At 33.2% G+C, this 10,162-nt stretch overlaps 1 protein-coding gene across 1 annotated transcript; it reads right to left on the bottom strand.

The window, feature by feature from the left end:
* Positions 1–2,245: 2,245 nt before the first annotated feature.
* LOC145572566 (vacuolar protein sorting-associated protein 55 homolog) lies at positions 2,246–8,455 on the bottom strand. The gene is made up of 5 exons (XM_081631532.1): positions 8,369–8,455; positions 8,230–8,281; positions 4,142–4,181; positions 3,970–4,054; positions 2,246–2,726 (listed from the first exon to the last, which is right to left on the bottom strand). The coding sequence occupies exons 2-5, from the start codon at positions 8,242–8,244 to the stop codon at positions 2,543–2,545; spliced, it is 324 nt and encodes a 107-aa protein (XP_081487658.1). The 5' UTR covers positions 8,245–8,281; positions 8,369–8,455; the 3' UTR covers positions 2,246–2,542.
* Between the last annotated feature and the right edge of the window lie 1,707 nt (positions 8,456–10,162).

The following is a 10,162-nucleotide window of genomic DNA, read 5'->3' as shown; positions in this document are numbered from 1 at the left end:
AACACAAATTCTCTATTCTACATCTTGTATGCGTACTACTTGTTTTTATTGGTTGACTTCATCAAAAATGCATACAAATAAGGTTTGAACACAAGACCTTATTGAATGAAGGTATAAGCTAATGTTGTTTTATCTATGCACATAAATATATAAATACATATTAGAAATAAAAGCAAAAATTATTCAGAACTATTTATTATTGTTATTGTAATATTATAATTTTCGACAATAAAAAAATTCTTTCAAACTCTTTAATAATAATAATGATAAAAATACTCAAAGTAACACCCGGAGCAACGTCCGGGCCGAACACTAGTTTAAATTTTAAATGATAGATCAAAAACCATTATATACAAGTAATAATCAATGCAAAAGAAGTGGCACGCATATGGTACACAAATTGTAAGAATGAAAATTCACTCTTCAAAATAGGAAAAATGGAAATAAATAATCCCACCTTTGCGTGGTCCGACAATAATAATCCCACTTTTTTATTATTACGAGACAATCCCACCACTTTTGTATGTCATCTTCTTTTAACAGACCGTGACTTGTTAGTAACTGTTTTTTGTAGGTTATATGCCACGTGTCAAAATTTAATAGGTTTATTTCATTTTTTTTAATAAAAAAAAACAACCACCAACCCCCACCGTGAAACCCTATCCCTACCCCAGCCACCACCAAAACCGGCCGGCCACCCTCCTCAACCTCCGAAAATGGCCAGCCGGCAACAGGGATGAGTTTATAGGGTGTTTAAGGGGGGTTTTCGGGGCTAAGGTGGAGATTTTCGGGTTGGTTAGGGAGGTTGGGATGGAGTTTTTGGCGGCTGGGATGGAGCTTTCGGCTAGTTTTCGGGAGCTGGGTGGAGTTTTCGGCGGGTTTCTGACGTCTGGGTGGTGTTTCGACAAGTTTACGGCTGCTAGGTGGTGTTTTCGGGGTGTTGGATTTGGCCTGTGGTGGTTATGGTGGTTTCGGGGGTGATTTCGGAGGTGGGTTTTGTTTGACGGGGTGGTTTTTGATATTAGGGGGTTCCGGCCAACCGTTTTCGGGGGTTTAGGGCGGCGACCGGGTGGTTTTTGGTGGAGCTAGGGTTAGGGTTTAAAAATTTACATGTTTTTTTTTAATTTTAAACTTTTTTTTTTTATTTTGACCAATTATTGTGCGACATGAGACTTTAAAATAATAATAATAAAAAATAAAAAATAAAAAAAACATTTTAACATGTTTAACAGGTTATAGGTAAAAAGGTTTGTTAAAAGAAGATGACGTACAAAGGTGAGATTGTCTCGTAATAATCAAAAGGTGAGATTGTTATTGTCCGACCACACAAAGGTGGGATTATTTATTTCCATTTTTCCCTTCAAAATATACAAATCTTACAGATATTTGACTCGCCTATATCTTGCTTGGTTTTTCATTCTATTGTGGATTTATTTTCTGGACAAAAAAAGTTCCATTTTTTTTGGTCTGCTCTCTTCTTGTGTCATTGTTGTAGATTCAAGACCTTATATCTTCCAAAACGTCTAATAACTAATTGCTCCATATTAAAGGTTCAAACTTAGGGTCTGCTCTTCAGTTTAATTGCATTCAGTTCATCTCCAATCAGTTTAGTTCAGTTCCTAATTTCCTTATCTCATAAACATTTCATTTCAGCTCTATTCAGTTTAGTTCAATTCAATTTAACTCCAATCAGTTCAGTTCAGTTCAACTCTGTAAATCAGAACATGCCTTTAATTGCTCCATATTTAAGATTCAAACTTGTATGTGAAAATAATAAAGCAAGTGAACATTGACTTGTCTCTTAGTTAGTTATTTAATAATCATGATTAATTGATTTTTAATAATTTGCATATCTTATAGTTACTTATTTTCTATATTTATTGTGTATGAATTATACTTCGTATGAAGTAGTGCAACAATGTCTAAAATAATCTTATTAAAGATCATGAACGAGATAAATATGTCTAAAATAATCTTATCAAAGACTATAAACCAGATAAATATTGTTGGAGATTGTAAACTTTTAATAATTACCCCATTTCTTTAAGAAAAAATTACAATAGTTTGAATGACGGTATTTCACCAAGTTTTCTAAAAAAAAAAAAAAAAAAAAAAAAAACGGTATTTCACCAAGTTACCTTCACAAATCTTAAATAGAGTTTAACCCCATTTAATTTAAACTTTTGGAAACTATTAGAAAACATGTAAAAACTTCAGAAATTAAGTTGACTAAGTTCAGCCTTGGTAGAATGAGAAATCTTGCTTCAATTAAACACCACAGCATTGAATTGATACATTAGTTCAAGAATGAACTCAACAACGGAAAAAGGTAGGAAATAAGTTTATACATGAATTAGTATGTTACTTTAATAAACACCACAACCCAAAATATACATTTGCTTGACACGATAGCGTAAATTACTAAAGCTTTTTATGTACTAGTGTACAGTCATATCACACCGTTTTTTTCCAACAGCTACCAACAGATACCAAAAGCCTGCTGCTTCTATCAACTCCAGAAAGCTCAATATTTCATTCCTTCCTACCAATCGTCATCAAGACTAGCACGGTGAAAACACAAGACAGTACAGACAAATAAAAAGAAAGATGCTAATTCAATGAGCATAGCTCCAGTCTCTATCAGATGGGCATGTCTAAGAATCATAGGAATTGCAATGCTTCCCACGGCAGAAGCTCCCGTCAAGAACTTAGCAGCATCTATCCAACTGCAAATAAACACACATAGAGAATAAAATGGAACTCTAGCACAGAGTCAAACAATATGCAATATGCTGCCAGGCATCTAGCATGTACCCACATATAGTGAAAACGTAGACAACTGAATTACCAACAATGATTCATGAAATATACATAATGCTCACAAAAACATTTACCTATGGGCCATATAGGCACATAGCAATGTAAAACTTATCATATTAAAGGCTAGCTATAAATTTCATTCAGAGAACAATAAAGGCTAAAGGAAAATAACATTGGCTTCAACATAATTGCAGTAAAATATTACGCAGCTATTCCCTCACTTAATTCTAAATATCGACACCTTAAAGAATAGGGCATGCTTAATCTCTTCTAATCAAAACTAAACATACACATTATTCACCCTCATCATCTTAATTACTCTCCATATGTAATTGCAAAGCATCGAATCTTATTGTGTCCAATTCTTCTATTCACAGTGCAAAGGTGTTCTAGGCGGATTATAGTGATACAATTACCAAAGTGTATAACATAACATTTTTTGTAAATATTGTGAAATTGGGAATAATACCATTAAGAAGTCAAAATATAACTTTCCCTCTATCTCTCTCCTCATGTACCTTTCCGTCAATTGATTTTCTCTCTATCTCTATCTTCCCTATGCCTTTCCTTCCACCGAGACGCCGATGAGTCCCATCTTCTCTCTCTTTCTCTTCCATTGTCTCACACCCACATGGTTAAATGTTTTTACAAAGTATCTGACATGATTTTACTAGTTTGCCCATTGGTTTACATGTGCAAGTAATGAATCAATCCAGGTTTTTTCATAGTGTAAACCGAATAGGGGTTTACAAGGACAATATACGTTATCAATTTAATTCTGAAAAGGGGACAGGCAGACAGCTCATTATAAACACAGCAGACTCAATTTAGTCTTTCATTATGAGATGAAGACATTCAAATGTTCTGTAAAAGTCATCTTGCACACCATGAAACCAATGTCTACAGGCTACAAGGCTCCGGTAAAATATCTACATATCATCAAAAATAACATATTAAGCTATCAAAAACAATATGCTACATGAGCTGAAGTTAGTCAATTCACCATATATTCTAGGCTTGCCATACTTTCACCTAACACAAATACAGGTATCCCAAACCATCACTATCTGAGCAGGCATATATTGGACACCATTACTACAAAATGCCAATTGATGATTTGATGTAATATAAAGTGATAGTCAGTCTTACCCTCCACCATCTCGACTTACTAAGAATTGCGTGGAGCCACCTCCAAAGAACATGCATGGCATAGGAACTACCACATACATTAGAGCTACAAGAAACATAACAACCTAGTCATCAAAATGCAATGCAAGTATAATCAAATTCTGTTCTATAATGTACAGACACCAGAACATACCTGACAACAAAGGCCACCAGTTACTGTAAATTGCACACGCCTGCAACAAATAAACAGAAGTCAAAGAATTTTAATATATCAAGCAGAAACTGGACAAAGTGCAGTTGCACAAGATAGATCTGGAAAACATGCATAAACTATCAGAATAGAGCCATCCTGTCAAAATTAAAAAGCTTATCAAATCATGACTAGTATCAGTGGAACTGATATAGTAGCTAATCAGCATCCTCTCAATTTACAATACAATGGACCAAACCAAACACCCCACTAATATCTTCCAATTCATCTCGTGATGAAGTGACCTTTTCAACTGAGGTCAAATAAACTCCCAATAAAAGCTGAATATTTATTAGTAGAAAATCCCAAAGAATATGGGATACCTTAATGAAATGGTACTAACACCACAAAAGGGCATCCCTAAAGCACAATTTGGATGGACAAATCTAATGATAAGAATTTGAACACTTTTTAGAATTGCATCATTGTTGAGACTTTGTAAATATCCAGATCGCTGAAATCTAATGATAGAGAAATCACTTTTAGTTTTAAGCTAATAATATCATACAATTACAATATTACAGCTAAAGAGGCTTTACAAAATATTCTAAATTGACCTTTATATTTTTTATTTCTTAAAAGAATAATGATAAATTGAAGAATATTATTCTTAGATCAATATGTGGCATTCAATAAAATGAATGCAATAGACAGCTCATATTCACTTGTATGGAAATGTTGCTCCCAAATTTGAACACAGAAGATATAAGAATTGTATACTGTAGACGTGGCAAATTCATTTTTCCCTTAAAAATGATCAACGGGGCATAAAAAATGAATCCAAAAGCAGCGACCCCCCCCCCCCCCCCCCCACAAGAGAAAAACATGTTCTAGGTGAGAGGTGAGGCATAATTGGGGACGTACTTTTGATCTTTGAAGATGAAAGATGACCCATTCTGACCTCATGAAGAAGTAATACTTAGTTTTCTTAGTCACGATGTATCATACCTAAGCGTGTTTAGCATCTTAATGTATTTGGCAAGCAATGTTAGACCTGAGTCGACATATCTAAGCTTTATTGTGAACTTCTTAGCTTCTTAGCAATTCAACAAATAAAGAGATATTAGAACAATATAAAAAAATTTATTTTTGTTATCTTCAAGGAACACAAGATGTATATTTTATCAATTGAGGCAAGTCAAAGTGATATTTGTTCATTTATAAAAATAATAATATATTAAACAGATTACGCTACATCATCAAACCATGCAAAAATGAGCCCTTTATGAAGCTGGACAAGAGTATGTATGTCTCAAGTCAATAAAGAAAAATATACATGAGGATTAAGGGATAAACAAAGTAATAGAATATATAAACGACCATCTATGGAGATGATATTGGTTGTATAAAGTAAATAAAGGGTATATCAAAGGGATAAAACCAAAAACCTATAACAAAAACTCTTGTTCACACATAACTTTCACAGAAGACAAATTTCCAATGTTTTCAATCAAGTGAATATAGCTAATTAGGTCCATTTCATCAAACTAAGTAATTGGTACACAAAACTGGGATGTGTCGTCATCATGATCTATGTTAACTTCAAAGGAAATATTATACGTATTTTGCACTCACTAGACGATACAAGCGCATAAAATAGATAATAGTTGCACTTTTTTCCCTGCTATGGCTTTATATCTCATAGGGTTTTACCTAGCAAGGATTTCAATAAGCAACTAGTTGTAAAGAACCCAATGGTCGGACCACCTAAGCTGCCAATACGCTTCCAATATCAGAGAAAGGGAAAGCAAGGCAAGCAAGTCTTTCAAACAGCCACATCACAAGCAGTGGAGGCAAAAGTGGCGCAAGAGGACAAATCCAATTAATGTCTGATTTTCTGAAATGGGAGGATGAGTGGAGCAGTGTAGTAGCATTGTAATGTTGAATGAAACAAAAACAATCAAATGTCAGTTGCTTTTCGTAGTTTTGCATTGGATATATATTGAAAGTTGGGTAGTAAGAAAGGCATGTGACTAGACTTGTGTATTTGAGATTTGTATCCTCAAGAGTCAAGATACTTCATTGGAGAGTTGTAACCTAAAGTTACTATAAACCATTCAATCAAACTATTATCTTTTGCTAGCTGAATTTCTTTGTTCTATCCTATACTCGTGTGTTTGTGATGTGGATTGTTGAATCTATCACACCACTAGTACCTTATTAGGGATGGACATTCAAGAGGGAGCACTTTTGATAAATTGGACAGTGAAGTGAATGTCAAATATAGCACAATAGTGTGAGATGTTTTACATAGCATAACAATAATTGAATATGCTAGTGATGCATAGTAGTTTATTTACTTTTTGGAAAACTATTTGAAGAAGGTATACAGCCTACCTCAGATTTATAACTTGAAATGGCAATCTCCCAAGGATAAGAAATTATATTTAAATCATAAAACTCCTTGTAGCCCTTTCACAAGTATTCCATTCCAAGATAAGATCTCAACAATTGCAACACCTAACCCAACTAAAATTATTGTCATCAAAGGACATTTTTTTTTTTTTTCCATTTTTAAAATTAACTTTTTAGTTTCCTCATCAATGTCACTATCTCTTTATCTATATTGCACTAAAAGAAATGAGTCCAAAATCCAAATATTCTTCTATATGTCAGTAATGTCACCAAGAGATTTCCTTAGGATAGGAGTTGCTTTTTATTTAAAAAAGAAAACCTACAATCTCCTTTAATATTTCATACTCCTTATGCTTTATTCCCTATGATAATTTCGATGTTCACAAAGTCTCAAGAGATTTCCTCCCTCCCCTACACACTTCCCTATCTATATAGTCCTTTAAACATGCTTTTGCTTGCCAACAATGAAGTACTTCCCACTTTTCTCTTTGGACTAATCCATAAAGCTCTTCCCATATTTACTTCGTTTCCTTTTTTTATTATTATTATTTTCTCAAAAAAAAAAATTAGAGATAAACTATTATTTTACCCCGACTTGACCAACCTTGTAAGGGCAAATTAATTATTAAATGCAATCTTTCTCCTCAAAAAGTAGTTACGAGTATTAATTAATATTACTTTTTCAAGGTATGTGGATCATAGAAGGTGAGAAGAGGCTTTGTGGAATAGAGGAATACATTTAGGATGCAAAAACAAAAATCTTTAAATAATGAACTCCCATATTAAAGAAAGACCTATAAAAGATTGTTTCTTTCTTTTTTTTATAGGGACGACTTTTGAAAGTAAAAAAATGTCAAGTTGAAGTTGATTTACAATCCCATTACAAGTTATGGATCTCCCCATGGCTTGCCTACTTAACCCACCTTTGACATCATTTCAACTCACAAAGTTGGTCTCATAACTCAAAACTCAATTTCCAAATCCTGGCAGCACATGCTATTCTCTTTTTATCTTCCAATTTTTCATTTTTTTCTGATAGGGTTGCATGATAACATAGTTATTTTAAAATTTAAAAAAAAAAAAAAAAAAAAAAAAGGCACATCCATATTCTGCTTATTTGTACAAACTAATCAAGTTGTTCTTCAAAGCACCATATAATAGCTCTCAACACTCAGTGGATTTTCACAATACCAAACCACAAAAGAAAAGTACAAAGGTATAACTATGCGGAAATGATAGTTCAACTCTACATTTTAACCCAAAAACCCTCAACACTCCTCTCTAGGTATGACACTTAAACACTTTATTTTGGACCAAAAACAAGCAAAATTTTATTAATATGGACACACGTGACGCTTGGACACAGACATGTGTGATGTGTTGAACTTGTATGGTCGCATACTATTTGCTTACAATATCTTACTAGGATGAGCAATTCTTAAAATTGCACTCTCATACTAGTTAAAAAGCTGTGGCATATGCACCAAAGGATACATTGGATCCATCCTAACTGAAAATTGATCACCCAAAACCAGAAGTGATAAAGCAAAATTAGAAAGCGATTACTTAAGACAGAAACATCAATTTGAAGCAAGAAGCGAGAACTAAGTAATGTCCACAAAGCACACGTCTAAACCCAAAACACAACTAAATAGAAACTAATCATGAAGCCATACCAGTATCTGCAACATGATACTGACTGAGAACGTAAAGGCAAGCCCACAAAGCCTGCAAATTTACACAAACTAAGTCAAAATCTTCGCTTTAAACAAATACGGATAATACAAAACAAGCTCCTAATAAATTGGCACTTACACTGCAGGAGAACGCAATAATCAATAGCCAGCAAGCCCACAATGATGCACCAAACAAGAAACAGTCAGCACAATAATCATCAGCTTTTTTTTTTTTTTTTTTTTTTTTTTTGGAAATATCATCAAGATAACATACTACAGTAGTACAGTACAATATTTCACTAATTTCAATCGAAACAATCAGGAAAATATATTCAAAATCTACCCCGATTTATAAAACATCAAAACTCTTGAAATTCGATGAAGAAAGAGAAACCCTAACTTTCTTCACCACCAAACTATGAACAATTCACAACTCCAACATTATGGTTCAACCTCGACGCAATTCAGAAACGAAATAGCAAGCATATATGACCGAAATTTGAATTAATCATGCAAAAAAATTAAAATTGGATCAAATTCAAAAGAATTAAACAGGAATTTAGGAGATAGAAAACGATTATAAAGGAAAAGAAATGAACCTTCAACTGTCATCGCCATGATTGAAAGAATTTGATCAAATTATCAAATTGAAATTCCGTAAATAGTGAATTAAAAGGAGATCAAATTGTTTCAAGATTGTAATTGGGAAATTGTTGCGGAGTGAACTGTGACATGGCAAGGGAAAGTCACCCCCAGCTTTGTTTGCTTCTATTTTAGTCAAGAAAGGAAAGGGCATGGAGATGGAGAGAATAAAGGTTGAACACTTTAAAGTTTGTTTCTCGCAAGGGTATTCTTGTCTTTTTGGTCAAACAAGTAGGGTTATTTGTGTCATTTTAGTAAAACACAAGTACGGGTGTTCATAAGTTGTATTAAAATCGAAATCCAATCCAATCCAAATCGAATTATTAATTCATATCAGAATCGAACATTAAATCGAATCGGATTGAATTGAGATTTTTTTTAAAATTCAGATAATTGATAATTAAGTACATGAAAATAATGAATCAAGCAAACATTTATTTATCTCTTAATTACTTAATAATCATGAGTAAATGATTTTTTAATCATTTGCATGTCTTTTAGTTACTTACTAGTGTGTAGCCGGGCGTTGCACCGGTTGCTACTTTAATTAGACCTTGTGATTATCAATTATATACATTTATTTTCATGTTTATAACATATTTTATGATTGGCTTAGATGGTTAAGTAACTATTTTTCTTATAAAAGGTTGGGTGTTTGAATCCCCTTATCATCGTTTTTTTATATGAAGCAATATTCTAGTTGATTGAGTAGTGATGATGTGGCATAATGAGAGATGGAGTAGGTGACGTGGCGTGGTCTACGTGGCACAGAGACGTTCTTAGTAACGCCTTTTAATAAATTAGTATAGATTTGTCTTTATTGTGTTGTGTATACATGAATTATTATATGATGTATAAGTGCAACAATGTGTAATCTTATCAAAGATTAGGAATGAGATGAATATAGTTCATATCTAGGCCTTGCCTGGAATGAGGGTAATGGAGCTGAAAGATTAAAGGAGTAATTGTTACGGGGTTGCAACAGGTGCCTGGAATGGGGTTAAATATTTGGGCCTGGACTTTTTACCCCCCTTTTGGGGGTAATACATTACCCATGAAATTTTTTCGATGGAGGCGGATGCACAATGCTCCGTGCATCCGTTTTCTTTTTAAAAAAGCGGAATGAACATTTAATTGTACAATAAAGAATATACAATTATTTTATAAAGAACACCTAGTTATTTTATAAAGAACATCACATATAGTTGTATTGTAATGAACATATAGTTGTTTTGTAAAGAACATATAGCTATTTTGTAAAAAAAAAAATCAAACTTTATGTTCTTTATAT

This window comes from Chenopodium album, chromosome 12, assembly GCF_948465745.1.
Source record: "Chenopodium album chromosome 12, dcCheAlbu1.1, whole genome shotgun sequence".
In the NCBI taxonomy this organism is placed as follows: domain Eukaryota; kingdom Viridiplantae; phylum Streptophyta; class Magnoliopsida; order Caryophyllales; family Amaranthaceae; genus Chenopodium; species Chenopodium album.
Note: the sequence above shows the minus strand (reverse complement) of the source record. Positions and strands in the feature narration are given on the sequence as shown.

What these genes read in the sequence shown, in the direction of transcription:
- LOC145572566 (XM_081631532.1), bottom strand. An exon ending in CTGGTGGCCTTTGTTGTCAG is followed by an intron (nt 4,055 to 4,141) that starts GTATGTTCTGGT and finishes TGTTTCTTGTAG; the next exon opens with CTCTAATGTATGTGGTAGTT. An exon ending in GTAAGTCGAGATGGTGGAGG is followed by an intron (nt 2,727 to 3,969) that starts GTAAGACTGACT and finishes GTTTATTTGCAG; the next exon opens with TTGGATAGATGCTGCTAAGT.